Source organism: Chamaea fasciata, unplaced genomic scaffold (assembly GCF_029207755.1).
Source record: "Chamaea fasciata isolate MVZ Bird 193981 ecotype frontalis unplaced genomic scaffold, bChaFas1.0.hap1 SCAF_13, whole genome shotgun sequence".
Taxonomy (NCBI): Eukaryota; Metazoa; Chordata; class Aves; order Passeriformes; family Sylviidae; genus Chamaea; species Chamaea fasciata.
The window spans coordinates 16,382,772-16,401,427 of record NW_027094098.1 but is presented as its reverse complement, the minus strand read 5'-3'; the positions used below and the strand labels follow the sequence as shown (position 1 = coordinate 16,401,427).

The 18,656-nt window shown below is 46.5% G+C and overlaps 2 protein-coding genes across 7 annotated transcripts in view; one reads left to right on the top strand and one right to left on the bottom strand.

Moving 5' to 3' along the window:
* Positions 1 to 592: 592 nt before the first annotated feature.
* LOC136296543 (2-epi-5-epi-valiolone synthase-like) lies at positions 593 to 8,337 on the top strand. Its single transcript, XM_066195686.1, has 5 exons — positions 593 to 765; positions 3,094 to 3,721; positions 5,340 to 5,573; positions 6,769 to 7,021; positions 8,240 to 8,337. Exons 1-5 carry the CDS (start codon positions 593 to 595, stop codon positions 8,335 to 8,337), a joined length of 1,386 nt encoding a protein of 461 aa, XP_066051783.1.
* A 5,980-nt stretch (positions 8,338 to 14,317) lies between these two features.
* Positions 14,318 to 18,656, bottom strand: part of MITF (melanocyte inducing transcription factor) — a 101,167-nt gene continuing 96,828 nt past the window's right edge. For all 6 annotated transcript variants that reach the window (XM_066195058.1, XM_066195062.1, XM_066195063.1 and 3 more), the window contains one exon: positions 14,318 to 18,392. In XM_066195058.1, the coding sequence (XP_066051155.1) occupies positions 17,991 to 18,392 (402 nt within the window). In that variant the 3' untranslated portion in view covers positions 14,318 to 17,990. The remainder of the gene's footprint in view (positions 18,393 to 18,656) is intronic.

The following is an 18,656-nucleotide window of genomic DNA, read 5'->3' as shown; positions in this document are numbered from 1 at the left end:
AGCTCAGAAGAGGTTTAACCAGCTGGTATTGATCCCCATGCTTCTGCTCCTGTCTCATCCCGTAACAGCAGCTTAGAGCTGCAGCCAGATCAGAGGCTCTGCTCAGCAAAGGAAGTTCCTGAATGATATGAAGAATCACACAAACTGCCTTTCATAACTTTAAATTTGCTGTAGGGCATCATGTTGGAAAGTGAATGTATGCACTCCTATTGTACATCTTAAGCCTTACAAAACCAGCTGATTACACAACCCCATCCTGGTAGTCGCACGTGTCTTCAAACGTTCCTGCCACCCCTCAGGTGCATCCCAGATTAGATAATCTCAGTTTTGTAATTAGTCTCTCACATGGAGACCAGACCTCCCCTCCCAATGCCGGGTGACCCTGGAGCCTTTAAAAAGCACCTCAAAGGCACCCAGTGATGGGAGGTCTCTGGATAGGGAGATCTCACCTTCTGCAAGCATTCTGGTGACAGAAGAGGTGTGTGCTTCAGCAGTTCCAGGAGCCACCATGCCCCAGGAGCCTTTAAAAAGCACCTCAAAGGCACCCAGTGATGGGAGGTCACTGGAAAGGGAGATCTCACCTTCTGCAAGCATGCTGGTGACAGAAGAGGCATGTGCTCCAGCAGTTCCAGGAGCCACCATGCCCCAGGAGCCCCAGCAGACAGATTTCCAGTTGGTGAGAGTCAAGAGCACGTGGTGCCGCATCAAGAAAGGAGAAGCCCTTTCCAACGATGAGGATGGGATCACTCTCTCTGAGGCAAAAATGTGAGTATAGGAAGGAGCCTGTGTTGTTCTAGCTGGCCAAACTGGGCAGTCTTCTTGGTGGGATGGAAAAACCATCTTGGGTGCTGTGGCGGCTTCAACCCGCAATGACAGAATGACAGAGTTACAGAATTACAGAATAGTTCAGGCTGGAAGGGATTTTTGAAAGTCATCTAATCCAAACCCTTGCAATAGGCAAGGACACCTTCCACTAGAGCAGGGTGCTCCAAACCCCATCCAACCTGACCTACGTATACAAACTTGTTAACATGTCCTTGGGAACACGTTCAGTATGGCAGCACAGGCGGTTGCAGTGGTCCTTGACACAGCTCGGAGTTACAGAGGGGATTTTATCAACAGCCTCCATTTCTCTAGAGAGGAATTTTCTTTAAACTTCTGAAAAGCTTACGCAGGGACATCTGTGGGCTGCACTTGGGCTCTTTTTCTCCACTTCTGTGAAACTGCAATCTGTGTGTGCAAAATCTCACGCCGAGGCATGGGAGACAGATGGGTTTATAGAGGTGGTCGCAGACAAATGAAATGGGTAGGTGGGAAAAATAAATTGTCCCTGACAGGAGCAAAACCCTTAACACATCTCTCAAACTGCAGAAGTCACCTAATGCCGCTTCAGACTGAGCAGAAACAAAAATTTCCCCCAGGGATACATACAGCTCTATCCTGATAGTACATCTCTCCAGTTAATTATCTTTTAATTACAGGATACTCCTTTTCATGAGCATGTGGAGCCCCATTCATAATGCAGATCTTTCTTAATACAGCTCTCTTTTTCATGTCAGAAGTTTTCCAGCCTTTGTCATACTCAGGTTTTAATGGCACAAGTCTAACCCTTTTCTCAGCCAGGTCAGAGAGAGCTTCACCAGTCCTGGCAGTGACCGCGCACGAGCATCACCTGGGCAGAGCTGCAGCAGGTAGAGAAGGACTTTGGCAGACCCAAAAAAACAGTCTGCTGGACCTCAGTCAATAGAAGGATGAACCTTCTGAAGGGCCCAAGAACACCCAGAAAAATCCTCAGCTGACATATGGTCCCACAAGGCCATGTTCAGCCCCAAATTCACTCTGATTTTCATACAGCAGAGGGGTTGCAATGGGTACTGGTTGTACCATCCAGCACCCAAAGCTGATTCCACTAAATAACATTCCAAACGATCCTGTCTCTTAGAAGGGTCACACACCAGAGATGAATGCACACTGAGTTAAGTATAGCTACAAGAGGGTGCATTAAAATGTACACAACAATTCTTTTTCTGATATCACATTTGAAAAGCCTAGAAGAAATTTTCTGGAAAGCGTAAATCCTCACTGGTTTTCTTTAACAGCTATGGAGTTAAAGGCTTAGAGACTAAGAGTGTAAGACTTAGAGACAGTTTGGTAAAGAAAGCAGAGAAGCATCTATTTTGACCTCTAAGTGAATGTTCAGGCATGTGAAAAGAAATTGGGCATGTGAGGAAGTCTGATTATCCAATGAATATCACAGAAACTCATTTTTTACCGAAATGCAGCTCAAGAAACAGTCTTATATAAAATACATTTTGCTATTTCCTTCTGCCTGTTTTTGGTTGGGTTTTTTTGTTTGTTTGTTTGTTTGTTTCTTTTTTTGACTCTCAACTTATTTTTTCCCTGCTTTGCCCGTCCCACAGAAGGAAGGGGTTGTAGGGTTGTGCTTTTCACTGGTTTGGATAGATAATTAATTTTGGCTTTTGTTTACCCTTGGAAACTCCAGTATGGAAATGTTTCCCAACCTCCAAATCATTTTCTTTCCCTTTCCAGGAGTACTTACTATATCTATCACATCTATTTTGAGGTTGAGATCTGCTAGTTAAACTAAAGCATTGTAGAAACACTGGACTGAGTGGAGATGTGTGGCTGTTTATAGGTAGACAGGTATAAATTAACTCCTATCACCTAAATACACCATCAGAGGATGCTTCCTCCATAAATACGGAAAATTTTGGCAACCTCTTCTCTTCCCCACACCCTTTTTGGAAGCTGAAATGATTGGACTTGCTCATTCTTTATGGGTTTTCAACTTCTAGTGTGAAAAACATGCCCAGCCCTTCTGGACTGTATCTTTTTAATGCTGTGTAGGAATTCAGACATTTTACTCTTCACTAAAACCTCGGAGAGCTTCTCCATGAATAAAATTTCTGAGCCAGGTGGGTGTCCCACCCTCACAGCCCCATATCTCTGCAGTTTATGGGCAGGAGACTCCACATTCTTTACCTCCCAGCTACATCCTTAAACTAGTTCAGGCATACAAAGGTCAAACTAGGAATATTGTGATTTCAAACCATGTTTTCCCATCCTTGCCAGAGGTGAGTGCATCTCCGAAGGTGGGATTTCCTGGATAATTGAAGCTCCCATCTATTTTTGCTACAAAGTGGTAGAAACCTACAACATTCTGGACCCCTCTAACACCACTCTGCTCTGGGGTCACATCACTGACCCCCAGCAAATAGAGCTGGCCAGCAAGAAGAAACTGCGGCGCTTCATTGTCATAGACGAAGTCGTCGACAAACTTTACGGCTCCAAAGTCAGAGCGTACTTCCGAGAGAACAACGTCCAGCACAAAATCCTCTCCCTGCCAACCACTGAAGAGACAAAATCCATGGACTTGGTCCTGAACATCCTGCAGGAGGTGCAGAGCTTCAGCCTGGACCGGCGGACGGAGCCCATCATCGCCATCGGCGGGGGCGTGTGCCTGGACATCGCCGGCCTCGCCGCCTCGCTCTATCGCAGACGCACGCCCTACATCCGTGTCCCCACCACCCTCCTCTCCTACGTGGATGCCAGTGTGGGGGCCAAGAATGGGGTGAACTTTCTGCAGTGTAAGAACAAGCTCGGGGGTTACACCCCGCCCGTGGCGAGTTTCCTGGACAGGTCCTTCATCCAGAGCGTCCCCCGGCGACACATCTCCAACGGGCTTGGGGAAATTTTAAAGGTAGGATCTTTGGAACTGCAGTTTTCAAAGCTGAAGTCATACAATGATTTGGAAGGGACCTTTGGAGGTCACCAAACCCAATCCCCCTATGATGACCTTTCACTAGGTCAGGTTGCTCAAAGCCTCATCCAACATGTTCTTGAGTATTTCCAGGAATTGGGCATCTACCAGTCCTCTGGAAAACTCATTCCAGGGGTTTTTTTCCAGATTTCTTCCTCACAACTAGCCTGAATCTATCTTCTTTCAGTTTAAACCACTATCCCCTGTTCTATCACAACAGGCCCTACTAAAAAGTCTGTCATAATCTTTCTTGCCCTTTTAGAAGTATTGAAAAGTAAACTGTCCAGCAGCATCCATGCATTGTAAAAACAACTTAGAGTAACCAAGGTGGGCCATCAAGGGTGCATGGGGACTTTCAACTCTCATTGAGTCTATATATATTCTTTTACAGCTACTAAATTTGTTAGAACGTCTCTTACACTCAATGTCCAGTGCTAACCCTGTGGAGGAAACTCCAAAACTCACAGCCAGACACAGCAAAACCAGGGAAAAAAAGCCTCATCTTTCCATTGAGGCTGATCCATAACACTCTGTAATGAACTCCTGGCAGGGAATCTGAGGCTCATTTTGATGGGGATTAATAATCTGCAAGATCATTTGCACCTACCTCAGTGGGTATGTCAAGTATGGTCAATCAATCTCCTGAGAGGCAAATTCTACTTCTAAAATTACCTGGAAAGTGCACAGTAAATGGCTTTCTGTCTGGAGAGCTTTGGAAACTTTTGATAAAGCAGAGTTCAAGCTATTAAAGTATATTAGAGATGAGTTCATCAACAGCAATTTTCAGTGCTGGCAAGTGAGAAATCCCCAGGATATCTGGAGGTTTCTGGCAGGCACTGTGAAACCCTCAGGTCACCATTCCCCACTGCAGGGGGGGCTAATGCCTGAGTCAGAGAAGGAAAAAATATGTACTTCTAACAAGGACATGACTTCTAAACCCTCATATTCTCTATACTGCAGTGTTTTCCCCCCTTCCTTCCATTGCCTAAAGAGGAAACCCAAGGATTAGATGAGAGTTGTCCTGGGATTGGCCACCACCCAGTCCCTATCCTGGGGACGGCCACCATCCAGTCCCAAGTTTCCTTCCAGACACACAAATAACCAAAGCTCATTACATACCACCTGCTGGGCTATGGGAGCACAGAGCAAACCCCCAGCACGGGCAGAGCTGCCCAGCAGCAGGAGAACTTCCCTGGAACACTGGGAACACCAGGGCTCCCATCATCTCTGCCATTTTACCAGAGTCCCACTGGGCATTTCCACGCTGCCTTTTGCACACACCTTCACTCAGCACCGCTGACAATGTGTGACACTGCTGGGTCACATTCCTGAGAGACCTGCTGAACACATCCCAAATGTATTTGTGCTAAGTGGGAACTGTGTCTACAGAAACCTTTTATAGGTTACAGAGGTACAACTTTTCCACGTGCCACATGTGCAGGTGTTTCTTTGCCAGCGTATAACGTGCTATTGCAATCCAATCTACTGAAACACCCAAGTTTCTAGCAGCACATACAAGGATCAGACAATTATCCTTAATTATCTCTCCTTGCCCCAGATGGCCCTCATGAAACACAAAGGGCTGTTTGACCTGCTCAAGAACCATGGAAAATACCTGCTGGACACAAAGTTCCAGTCCTGCAACAGCTTTGCTCACCATGGGGATGCTGCACTGCAGACTACCAGGATTGCCATCGAAACCATGCTGGAAGAGCTGGCTCCCAACCTCTGGGAGGATGACCTGGACAGACTGGTTGATTTTGGCCACCTTATTAGCCCAGAGTTGGAAATGGTGAGTGACAGACTTTATATCGCAATATCCACTTAAAAAAAATTCAATAGGCTGCATGAAAACCTTGTGAAATGGAGCTGAGATAAACTCCAGACTTGCACATGCTACCCCAGGTCACCCAACACACCAGCCTGGTGTCAAAGGGACTCCTTCTCCGGCCCCATTTCCCCCACACCCCCACCCAGTTCCAGTTCAGACCTCACTCCAGTTGTGGCTTCTTATTGGGCACTTACTGAAGCTCAAAGAAAACCAGATTCCAGTGAAGCCACTAGAAATCACCAAAGTGAACTGGAACGGCACAAATGCATGGAGGCCATGGCCCATATTGCTGGGGAGAAATTGCCATTGAGGAATGAGGGGGATCACGTGCACCTTATCCAGTATTCAGAGCTCATCCCTCCATCTCATGGTGCTTTATGAGTGATTTAGATGGGAGGAGAATTAGATCCTAGATCCCTATGGGAGATTTTAGCTGTGATTAATCATCTGTAAAACAGATCATCCTAGCAACCCATAAATCACAAGACACCAACATCCAGCAACTGCAGTGAGTCAAATGTCGATTTCCAGGGACACTTTTAGACATAAACCCCACTTGTTTGCTATCTGCCACCTCAAACCTTTCCTGCCACCCACCTTTGCTGTTCTGCAGAGGGTTCTATTTGTTTCCTATTTGTTTCCTATTTGCCATCCCAAACATTTCCTGCCACCCACCGCTGCTGTGCCGCAGAGGGTTCTATTTGTTTCCTATTTTTTTCCAATTCATTTCCTCTTTGTTTCCCATTTGCCACCCCAAACCTTTCCTGCCACCCACCTCTGCTGTTCTGCAGAGGGTTCTATTTGTTTCCTATTTATTTCCTATTTATTTCCTATTTGTTTCCCATTTTCCACCCCAAACTATTCCTGCCACCCACCTTTGCTGTGCTGCAGAGGGTTCCATTTGTCCCCTCTTTGTTTCCCATTTGCCATCTCAGACCTCTCCTGCCACCCACCGCTGCTGTGCTGCAGAGGGTTCTATTTGTTTCCTATTTTTTTCCGATTTGTTTCCTTATTGTTTCCCATTTGCCACCCCAAACCTTTCCTGCCACCCACCTTTGCTGTTCTGCAGAGGGTTCTATTTGTTTCCTATTTGTATCCAATTTGTTTCCCATTTTCCACCCCAAACCTCTCCTGCCCCTGTTTTGCTGTTGCGCAGAGGGTGCTGCCGGCGCTGATGCACGGCGAGGCCGTCAACGTGGACATGGCCTTCATGACGTACGTGGCCCACGCGCGGGGGCTGCTGGAGGCCGGGGAGAAGGAGCAGATCCTGCAGTGCATGCAGGGCCTGGAGCTGCCCCTGTGGCACAGCGGCTGCAGCTGGGCCCTCATCCAGAGAGCCCTGCGGGAGCGCCTCCGGCACGGCGGGGGACAGACACGGATGCCGCTGCCCACCGGCCTCGGCGTGGCAGGTACCGCCCCGGGACCCCAGGGAGAGCCCCCGACCTGAGGGGGCATTGCTGGGCAGGGACATCCTGGGAAATGTGCTCTGTGGTTTGCAGTTGTGTCGCATATTACCTTCCTTTTCCTGCATCAGGATTAAATACGCGAGACGGTGTTTCGTGTTCGGACTCAGATGTTTATTAATTCTTATCTATGTTACAGTCTCATAAGCTATGAGTTCTGCAGCACTTCTAGCTAACAAACTAAAAATGGAGCCCTATCTCTCTCTCTCTCTCTACAAGGCCTTCTAAGGATAAACTGTCCAATTAAGAAATGACACCTAAATTACTTTTACTTTTAACCCAATAACCAACCACCCGGGGCCCGCAATGCAGACTTTTCTATCCAATTACAAAATACCACCCAAATCCATGAAGAAGAGGGTGAAAAAGAAGGACTAAGCCTATGCCCTAAAACCTCCATCTTGCTTTATATACATTACTATATACTGAAATCTTAAACTCTAAGTTTTCCACCATGTGATGTTGCGCACTTCTATTCAAATCACAAACCCATAATCCCAGTGCCATCACTCAATTTTGGAATCCTTCTCCATGGCCTCAGGTCAAATGCAGTGTTTTCTTGGGGGTCAGTGTCTGTCAGCATAGAAAGTCTAAAATTCTCAGTGGCCAAGGTTCCAACACAGTTTCTTGTGCTCTTTTTCACATCTTGGTAAACCCAGGGAGAGAGAGGTTCCCTCCTGTGTACAAGCCCCAGAACTCCATTAAGGACTGAGGTCTAATTAATTGCGTTATGATTAGCCAATTCACCTTGCAAAGGAAAGTGCAAGTGCTCTGGCAGACAAACCAGCAAGGGGAAAAGAGAAAAAATAATTCCTCTGCTGTACTTGAAAAGATTTGTTAAATAGCCCTTGGCAAAGGGAATTTAATTTTTTACTGTGCCTAGAACTAATACTTGTAAACTAAATAATTTGTGTTCAGTATCAGGGATGAAATACTCATAAGATTTAAAAATAAAAGCCAACCAACCCCTAACACAGAAGCAATGCATGGGAGCAGGTGGTGATCTCTGGCATCTCTTTCCTTTTCACACCATTTCTGTGAAGCTCAGTCTCTACACCCAAGACAAAAGGCTCTCACAAACTGGAGTGACTCTGCCACAGTCAGTGTGTGCAGGCAGGAAAAGTTCCTCTGGATGTCCTATTAACTACAACTCTTATTTTCCAGACATATTCAATGATACCAGTGAAGAGACCCTGGAAAGAGCATACAAGCTGTGGGTCAAGGACTGCAAGCCCAAGGTGAAGGTCTTGCCCCAGGCCTGAGCTGTCTGCCACTGTAAGGTAGTGGGCAGAACTGAATTCTGAACAAGATAAACCCAGAAGCACCCGTGAAACTGCACACACCCCAGAGCTGCGTGGAACAAGCAGAATATTGGCATCTGATGTGATTTACCTTTTTCAATTGCTTTGTTTGAAAGGGAATCTATTATTGCTGAAGAAGTGATTGCTCACAAGTAAAACCACCGAGTGCCTGCAGTGTAGTTCATAGCAGATTATCTCCTTTCAGGGAAAGTCAGCAGGATTATTCATTTATTTAGGTAATCCAAGCTGGTAATTACCATGGCCCTTGCCACTGGTATCCCACCATTGTTCGTGCTTGGATCCCCTGACACGAGCAGGTGCAGCCGACTCATAGGCCATGGTATGGCACCATGCAAAATTTCTGTGCTTTATAGAACATTTCAAGTAGCTTATTGCCTTCACTGGCCGTTCTTTTCTCCTCAGTGTTCCTGTTTTCTCTCATTCAAAAGAGCAAAACAAAGAAGCTCATCTGCCAGCCTTTGCACCCAGTGTAAGGGCATGACACCCTCTGATTAGAGGCACCATCACAAGTCAGAAATCAGTAAATATCACTGCTGTGAAGCACGTGGGGGCTGTCTCTTGGCAGTATGGCAGCCCTTTGTCCGGGGACTCTCAGATACTGAGGACATGCTGGCAAGTCTCCCCTTGGTGCCCAAATGGATGTGGTGGTTTCCCTTTGTAACCCCTGCCAGCCACCGGTGGGGCAAACAGGGCACAATTTGCAGCACAGCTGCCTAAGAACAAAGTTGGGCTCCTGGCAATATTGCAGAAGCCCCTTGTGTCCCCACATCTGCCACAGGGCTCCTTGTACCTGTCAGACCCCGGCTCCTTCCCCATCTCAGCCTTTTCTGCTTAGATAAGGCCAGCTGGGGAAAACCAAGAGAAATTAGAGGACTCCAAGCAAGTTCATCATCTTCAAGCAGCCTCAGTGTCACGTCTCAGGATCCTGGCAGGCTCGGAGCAGATTATATAATGGATGCTGATGGTGAAAAATTTAAAAGTAATGCCATCCTTCTCCCTGGTGGTCCAATCAAAGGAATTGCAATCAACAAACAGCCTTTGAATTATTTACAACTTTATTTGTTTTTTTCCCCTGGTGGTTTTTTCCCCACACCAGTTTCTGCTGATGTGCTGGCTTCTGTTTTGCTAAAGTAATAAAAGCTACTGAAACTGAAAAACTTTTGAACTAATGGTTGTATTGCTGCCCACAGTGTGTGCCTGGGTATATTTGCATGTGTTTGAGAGACAGAGACCGGAGAAGTGTGGCATAGAGCTGAGACATAATAAATCCCTTTTCCTCTTGAGGCTGGAGAAGAGGTGATTAAAATTACACAGAAAGCCCTGCTCAGCCTCCTCCAGAGCAGTGCATCTCTCCAGCTTCAGGACAGGGTTTCACACTGATGGTACCATCTTACCAAGGAGCTTTAGAGCACATCCTCAGAGCCACAACTTCTTAGAAATAAACCCACAATTCCCAGAGCTAAATAAGCCCAGGACTGGGGATATCAATGAATTCGTCTCTTTTTTCCAGACCATCAGACACAGGCTCACTCAGTGGGTTTCTGACAGCAGCCACTGTGTGGGGAGAGCATCACTGCTTCTCTCAGGGATCCACCAGCACCACCAGCTTTGCTGGAACAGACAGGGACAGTGCAACAGGAGAGCAGGTGAGGGCCCAGGGGTGTCTGAAGGGAGGAGTCAGAGGATGGACCAGGCTCTGCTCAGCAATAGGACAAGAGGACACAGGCAGAAACTGATGCTCAGAAAGTTACACCTGAACCCGAGGAAGAACTTCTTTGTTGTGCAGTGACTGTGCACTGGAATAGACTATCCAGAGCGGGTGTGGAGTCTCCCTCACTGGGGATATTCTAGAACTGTCTGGACACAATCCTGTGCTCTGGGATGACCCTGATGGAGCAGGGAGGTTGGACCAGATGACCCACTGTGGTCCCACCAACCTGAAACATCCCATGACCCCAGCTTTTTGGGAGCATGAGAGGGCCCCAGAGACAGCAGGCTGAGGGGCAAAGGTGCTGAGTGAGAGCCATGTAATGTTGTGTTTACAGTGACCACCTGGGCACACTCACAAATGGTCCTCCTCCTCTCCAGCAGCTGCGTGGGCCATATTAAACACATGAAGCACAGGATTATCACCTGCCCAAGTCAGTGTCCTGCAGCAGAGTGTCCCACTCCCATCTACCTCCGTGGAGGAGGTACAATACAAACACCAACTTGAGTTGTTTATTTTAAATGTCTGAGGAGAGACTCTCAGGAGCCCAAACACATTTGGCATTCCATTTCCAGAGAAAGCCAAGGTGCAGCTTAGCAGGATCGAGGTGAACTGAACTAAAAAGAGTCACAAAACCACACATCAAAATGCACAATTAAAGCCCAGCGTCTTGAACTGATATGTTATTGGTGACAGTGACCTGGCTGTGGGTCACCTGCCAGTCATTATTCCCCTGGGTTGGCTTTGCCTCTGCCTCCAGAAGCCAGTGGTTGCGTCTGTGACAACATATCCAAGGAGCTGAAGTACAATTAGGACTGAAAAGTGAACACATGATTATTATTTTTTTTTACCCTCCCTTCTGCTGTGGGTGACAGAACACAATCAGCCCCTGACGTGCTTGGTTGCTTGGTAGCAGACAGGCACATTTTTAATTATATATTAAAATATGCTAAAGAACATAAAACGGCTGCGTGACTAATATGTGTGTATCAAGAAAGGCACATGACAGCAGCAAAATTGCTTCAGTGTCTGATAAAAAGTGCCTCTGCCAGGCTTGTCATCAAAAGATCAAGGGAAAGGGGTGGAAAGTATTATTAATAAAACAGTGACTTTTTAAAATACCCCTATTGTATTGAGGTGCATTTTTTTTTAATGTCTAGCATGAATTTAATTTTTTTCCCTTTATTCAGCTTTGATTTAGTTCCTGCTTTCTCAAACAGAACTATTATATCAGACCTAAGATCTCTGCTTATTCTCTTACGATGCATTACTCCAAAGAGAAAAGCAGAAAGTCCCAGCTGGGTCCTTGCAGTGCAAGTTCTTCATGGATTTGTTTGAACAAAATTACTTTAGTGGCCAGAGAATAAGGAATTATTTTATTATTTACAACTGCTGAAGTTTTTTGGGGTTTTTTTGTTTGTTTGTTTGTTTTGGTTTTTTGTTTTGTTTTGTTTTTTGTTTTTTTTTTTTTTTGCAACAACCTGCTCTATAAACTGCTTTTCAGCAGGGAAAAAAGAAGAGAAATATTTATAAAGTCCCAGCCCAAACCAGTCTGTGATTCTGTGGTTCTGGAATGCATAAAGGAGGATCTAAGCAGCAATCACTCATGCCCAGTGAACAGCAGCATTCAGTGTACTCAGTGTGTAAAATGAGAATCCAAAGGTCTGGAAGACATTAAAAGATTTTGACTAAATGCGTTTGAAGTGGCTGAAGGAACAGTGCTGAACACAAGAGCCGATACCCCCGGTGTGAATCACACGCTGCATTCAGAGAAAACGATCTGCAAATGACATCAGTAAATCACAGCTCGCCCTGGAGCAGGGTGAGTTTGCGGGGCCGGGATGGACAGCAGGGATCCGAGCCCAATAAATCTGTGCTGGGAAGGACAAAGCCCCACAAGAGTGTGCTGTTCCCCACTCTTTGAATTCGAGCCTGACTCCTGCCGCCGTCACAGGCAGGCAGGAGGAAAGCCAGAGGGAGCAGGGAGCTCTGGAGAGGCGCTGCTGAACAGCAAAAGAACAGGCAAAGCGCTTGAGCGGGACCAGAGCCCGCAGAGCCGGTGCCCCATCCACCAAACCCTGCTTTGAGGCAGCATCCTCAATATGTACAGCAACCCCATGCTGACATTTATATATATATATATATATGAAGAATCGATATTTACATGCTTTGCACATAAACATTGCATAAAAATATTTTTATGCCCTGGCCCCCTTCCTGCTGACCATAGAAGCTTTCTCCTTTCTTTGCACAGCTCTTGGACAGCACTAACACAAAGGGGTCTGTCACGTGAACCATCACTTCCCTCTGTGATGCCAGAGCAAAACTCCTGTTAGGAAGATCACTCCCAAAAAACTGAGCTGGAAAAGGCGCAGTTTCAAGGGTGAAACTCAGAGCACAGGCAAAGACAATGGTGCTGCTCACTGCACATATATTTGACTCGTGGGCCAGCATCCCGCCAAGCCCCGTTGATTTTAATAATTCAGGAACACTTTTTCAAGCCATCCCCCTGCAATTTTAAACAAGTGTGTTTCGAAGGAGCTGGAGCAACAGTGTAGGACAACCTTCAGTGCTGGGAGCACCCGCAGACACGAGAGCCAAAGGAGCAGCACTGCTGAGCCCACCGAGGCAGAGCCATCACCTCCTCCCTCCTGGCATCGGGAGCTGCCCGGCTCCCGGCTCTCCTGGGACGGGAAACACAACGAGGTGACACGGTGGCAGTGTCCTGCTGTGCCACCACACCGCACAGCCCAGCCCTGCAGCATCCTCCAGCCCGGCCACGGGGATTCCCAGCAGAACTGACCACACCAGGCACACCTGGAATCACTTTTAAAATCCACTTTCTTATCCTGCACTCAACTTTTCAGCCTTGCCCAACACAACTGGAAAGGCTTCTAAGCAGTGCTGCCACCACGTATTTACCGACACAGAGCTACTGCCTACAGCCAGTATCCTCGTGATGGGTGTTCTTCCTGCTCCTCCTGAGTTCTCCAACACAGCCAAAACCTTGAGGTGCTGCCACCCACAGCAAGAAATTCACTCCAAACTGACCACAAAAAAAAAAAAAAAAAAAAAAAAAAAAAAAAAAAAAAAAAAAAAAAAGTGAAGTCAAAATACACCTAACAACTCAAAATTGCAATTATATCCTAGGTTGCTAATAAATAGATTTTCTAATGCAGTACTACTACATTCTAATATGGTGCCTATTTTCTACAGAAATCACATTACAAAACCTGCTGGAAACACTCACAAGCTTTTACTCAAGTATCTTCTACAAAGAGCGAGTGGGGCTGTTCAGGTGTAGTCCTAGTAGAGTCAGGCAATTTTTGTTGGGTCGGTCTTTAAATTGAGCTAGTTTTTAATCCAACTGAATTAGGTATTTTCTACTCTAATAGGTATCAGACTTTCAAGACAGTGGTCAAATTCAGTACTCCTGTTTATACTCAGGGCTCAAGCCCCCTGAGACAACACTCAATAACCCCCATTGCTGCTGCAGCAAGGTCCACAGAGAGCAGGAACTCAATGAAGTGGAAGAACAAGACCAGAAGAGATGAGGGCAACAGAGATGGAGAAATAACAAAGACGGGAAGACACAACAAGACCACAGCTGGTTCCTCACCAGCAGAAGCCAGGAGCAGGTGTTTTGCACGTTGGCTAACAGGTTAGGGAGGAGTGAGCAGAGAGGGGATGGGGATCCTACCATGCACAGATCAGCTGGAGAAGGGGGTGACATGCTCCTGTGTAGGACTGCTGGGGACAGGTGATCTTGCAGGAGTGACAGCAGGGCAAAGGGGGGCAGGTACTCCGAGGCCTCACACAGCCCAGGACCTCACAGGGCACCTGGTGAGCTGCAAGGGGCGGGGAGGGAGGGAGGCAAATGACAAGAGCCCACGGGAGAGGAGAAAGGCAATGACATTTTTCCACATCCACCTGTTTTATTCCTTACTCTAGACCATCAGCTCTGGGTCTTTCCACTTTTGGCATGTATCTGCAAAGCCCAGGTGGGGTCTGGTCTGCAGCTTCATTCCCCTGTGTGACTGCCACACAAACACAACAGGACAGCTCTGGTGGAACCAAGGATGCCAACCAACACCAGGTCAGGGACATGGACACATCCATGGCCAAGCCACAGACACAGATGCACTGCAGGGACTTCAAATGCACAGGAAAACAAGATCCACTCACATGGAAAACGAGTGACTTACACAGATGTATGTGAAAAACCAAATGCTTTAATCCATCTATCAAGAACAACAGTTCAAATTATTTCATTGGATACATTAATATTGATCCATAATTTACAGTGCTATGGACCATACACAAATTATTGCTGCAGTCAACAGCAGATGAATATCAACATTACAGTACCAAGCATCATAGCAAGAGGCAGTAATTAATGTCACTTTTTCAAGAAATATAGGTATTTATACTATTATCAACATCAGCTTCCCCCCCAGTGCATTTTATGTCAAACAACATAAATGTAAGTGCATTATTTTGTGCTTTGTGCTTTCCTTATGTACCTTCTTTTTGCTTTTACAGGTTGTAAGAGTTAAATATTGCTTTACAGGCCAAAAGCAGTAAGGAAGAACTTCATGGTACTCTGCATGTCCCTGCCTGTTGCATGGCTTTGGCAAAGTGAGAATTGGTCGGTTCCCCATCCACCCGCTCAGGGAAGCCACCGCTGCCCAGCGTCACCCTTGTCACTGTCACCAGAGCAGGCAACAACTTCTGTCCATCTCACTCCACCTCCGTCCATGCCAAACCCTGCCTGTGACTGCTGCCTCTGTCCTCTGCCACCAACCCCTGCAAAATGTCACAGCCACACCCTCCACCATGCTCAAACGGGCAAAAGCAACTCCCATTAGCACCCGATGGGGGTCTGTGTCTCCTAGAGGTGTCCCCACTGCAGTGTCACCAGTCCAAGGGTGGGCAGGCTCAGAGGAGGGCTGTAACCTAAGGAAACACGGGGGGCAGAGCCAGCAGGGCATGGCCAAGTTATGTGTTACCCCAGAAAACACAAGGTATAGGAGCACACAACACAGCTGCTGCGGCCTCAGAGACTTCTGCCAAGGAATCCAGCTCTTGATGGAATGGTTGGCCTTGAATCCTAACTCACCTCCACACAGCATGCAGCCAAAAATCAGAAGTCACGGCTGCCAGCGAGTACCAGTGGTTTCAAATAAGCTTGAAAAATATTCATACACCACAGACTGGACTTGAATTTCTGAATGCCCCGGGCAGGCACCAAACCAAAAGCCTCATTCAATACATTCAGTGGTTCTCAGTTACTACACTCCAGCATGCACACCCTGATTTGTTGTACCAACGCTGCAGAGCTGCCCCATTTTCTGGGGGAGGGCAAGACAGCCCTGTGCTACAGCTACAAGCCATTTTCTACAGCCCTGATTTTTCTACCTGTCACCCCAGCCAAAGAGCAGCACCAGAAGCTTGTACCCCATTCTTGACTTGGAGCTATGGCACAGCTGCCTCGCAGCCACTGGGGGCATTTCCTGCCCCAAGACCACAGCACATCCTGCAGCCTCCTGGCTCCTGCCTGGGCCAGCGCTTCTCTACCCTAGGAAAGACTATTCCCAAAAGCTGTCTGGGGTGAGGGGGAGAGGCATCATTACAACCCAACTCCAGCTCCTCCTTCAAAAACTGTAAGAGAAAAGGAAAAAAAAAGCCACAACCCCGTGGCTGCATCAATGCTAACACATCTCTGGGAGGGCAGGACACAGCCACGGGAAGAGTGACAGGAACACAGACCCCAAGTTCCACAGCCCTGCCAAGCCCGAGTTCCCTGTGCTGGCAGCCCAGGTGCCAGGCAGGGGACACCAGGAGCAGCAGTGCCAGGCAGGGGACACCAGGAGCCCTTGTCCCCCATGCCACAGCAGTGGTGCCAGGCAGGGGACACCAGGAGCCCTCCCCTGGGGAAATCTCTGGGAGAGGGCTCAGCCATGGGAACTCCCATCACCATCCCCGGCCACCCCGTCCTACTCACTTCACATTTGGTTTCTGAACACTACCTGCTGAGCCCAAGGTTTCCTTGGAAAGCTGGCCAAACTGGCACTCAAGTTACTCACCGTTGCACTCAATCCTATGTAATTTCCAGTGTAGCACAAAGGAGAAAGGGAAGCTCTGGTTTTCTATCCGTAGGCACCATGCTACACCTCAACGCCCTACACGCCACCACCCTAAAGCTCTGTCTACGCCACACTTCAGTCAGTGCTAGTCGAGGAAGACTACAACTAGAGTTTAAGGCACTTCATTCTGAACGAGCTACGCCTGCCAGTCAGCTGTAGGCTGCCGTGGAGAATTCCATTCCCTCCATCCTAGCTCGGAACACCACCTGTCACCTCCGTGGAAACACCTAGGCTGGATATAATACAAGGAAAACTACCGTTATTGCATAGGACTACACTTGAGTAGATAATGCACCGAACTACTTTTACAACATGGTTGCATGTTAAAAATTAATAACATTGTTATCAAGTAACAGTTATTTGCAGATACAGTAATTTACTCTTTTTTTTGTAGTTTTTTTTTTTTTTTTTAATCTCTTATGTCAGCCCCAGTGCTGAAATAGAACACGAATTGCTCTAACGGGTATATTAACTACATAGTTATGTTTCCAAGCATATTACTACTTTTTTTTCTGTATCACTAAAAATAAATATGTAAGTTCAGTTTCTCTACAGAGTTGTTTTATTACCTAATCTAAATTTTTACTCTACCTTAAATGCGTTTAAAAACATTTTCAAAGTGAGACTGTAATATACAAAATATTCGCAAAATCTCTCTTAAAACACAGAACCCTGCATAAAAGCTTCCTTTCAAGTGTTTACAAAGAACGCAGAAAACTTCCAATGAGTTTTAAAAATGTCAAAAAATCGCTGCAATATTAAGAGGCAAAAATCTTACAAATGAAATACAAATAAATTTAAAACAAAAATTTGAGGATAACTAAGGAATCCATGCAAATCAAAGGAAACTGTACAATGCAATTAAAAAAAAAATGAAGCCGATTAGATATGTACAACATAATGTGCCCAGCTGATAATATACCTTTTTTTTTTTTTTTTGTCCAAAGAGTGTATCCCAACTTACAGTGCTCCTGCTTGGTTTGCCATTGGCAAAGCCATCCATGTTTGTCACAAAACAAAATAAAAATTTAAGAGGAAAAACTTGAACCGTGATCAAAAGGAAAACCCAAATCAGCTCAGAGGAAAATTAAACAACACTCTGAGACACTCACATCTCCCTGCAGTTTCAGCAACAGCGTTTTATATCACAATCAACACAATCAGGATGTCTTAACACTTGGGTTTAGTTTGTTTTCTGAGTGAAGTAGGGTGGGTATTTTCCCTAAACGCCTGTCATGTAAGACCAACATCTGAGGGACACTGTATCTTTAAGGCAGCACTATTCAATTAATACAATTACAAATTGGACTTTGTGTTGTTGTTTCTTTACATTCTTAAACTTTACATTTTGTTTCCAAGTAGATAGGTTGCATTTACAATCCTACAATTGCCCCCTCCCCCCCCCCCCAGTAGAAACAGACTCTTCATCTGTAATTCTATTGCTTTGAGTAGATTTGACCAGTTCAAAGTTCTTGGCGAATCCAGTTCACAGATTCTGTTCGTATGCTGTACAATATTTTGGAGGCATTGGTAGTTTTAAAATAGAATATACAAGTTTCTTCACAAAAATTCTAAAAAAAATCCTATATATATAATATATACACACACGCACACACACTGATGAAGCACAAGGGGGAGGGTGGGGGGGGGGAAAAAATCAAAAAAATTCTACAAAAGGTAAATTATTTCATCTACTGATCAAGAACCAAAGCAGTTTATGAAAGGCGTGCCAACAGATGCTAACAAGCATGGTCAGTGTCCTCCATGCTCACGCTGCTCCGCCTGCTACTCGTCTTTGATGCCCCAGGAGACACGGAGGAGAGCAGAGGGTCAGTCACTCCCACGGGGGACAGGGTATCGTCCATCAGGATATCTTCCAGTTTGGATCCCATTTTGGCAGGGACACCGTACGTGCCAGCTGGCTCAGTCACGTTGCCCAGGTTGTCACTGAAGGTGATGGTGCCGTCGGTGAGGTCCAGGGTGGTGGTGCAGGACAGGTCTGTGTGGTGTGGCATCATGTCTTGGGTGCAGTTGTCCAGCACAGGCTCCTGTTTGATGACCCTGTTGACCATGTCAGGGGAGCAAAGGCCTGTAGATGGGACAAGGGACAGTCCGTGTGCCCGGGCTTGCATCTCAAGTTCCTGTGAAATAGAACAAGGGGCAAATTAGAAGAAAATCTGGAAGTAAAATCTGCCATCTTATGTTCGTCTTGCAGCTCCCAGTTTCCTTCTCCTGTACACATTTCCTCCCTTTTCCCACAGTGACAAGTGCTTGCACCTTGCACACTCCAGCCCTGCAGATTTTCACCTGAACAGCAGAGTCTTGAAGAGGTGGGTGAACACCATCCCACACAGGCCCTTCACACTCCTCCTCAGCACCTACCCCAGAGCCAAAACCCAGCACCC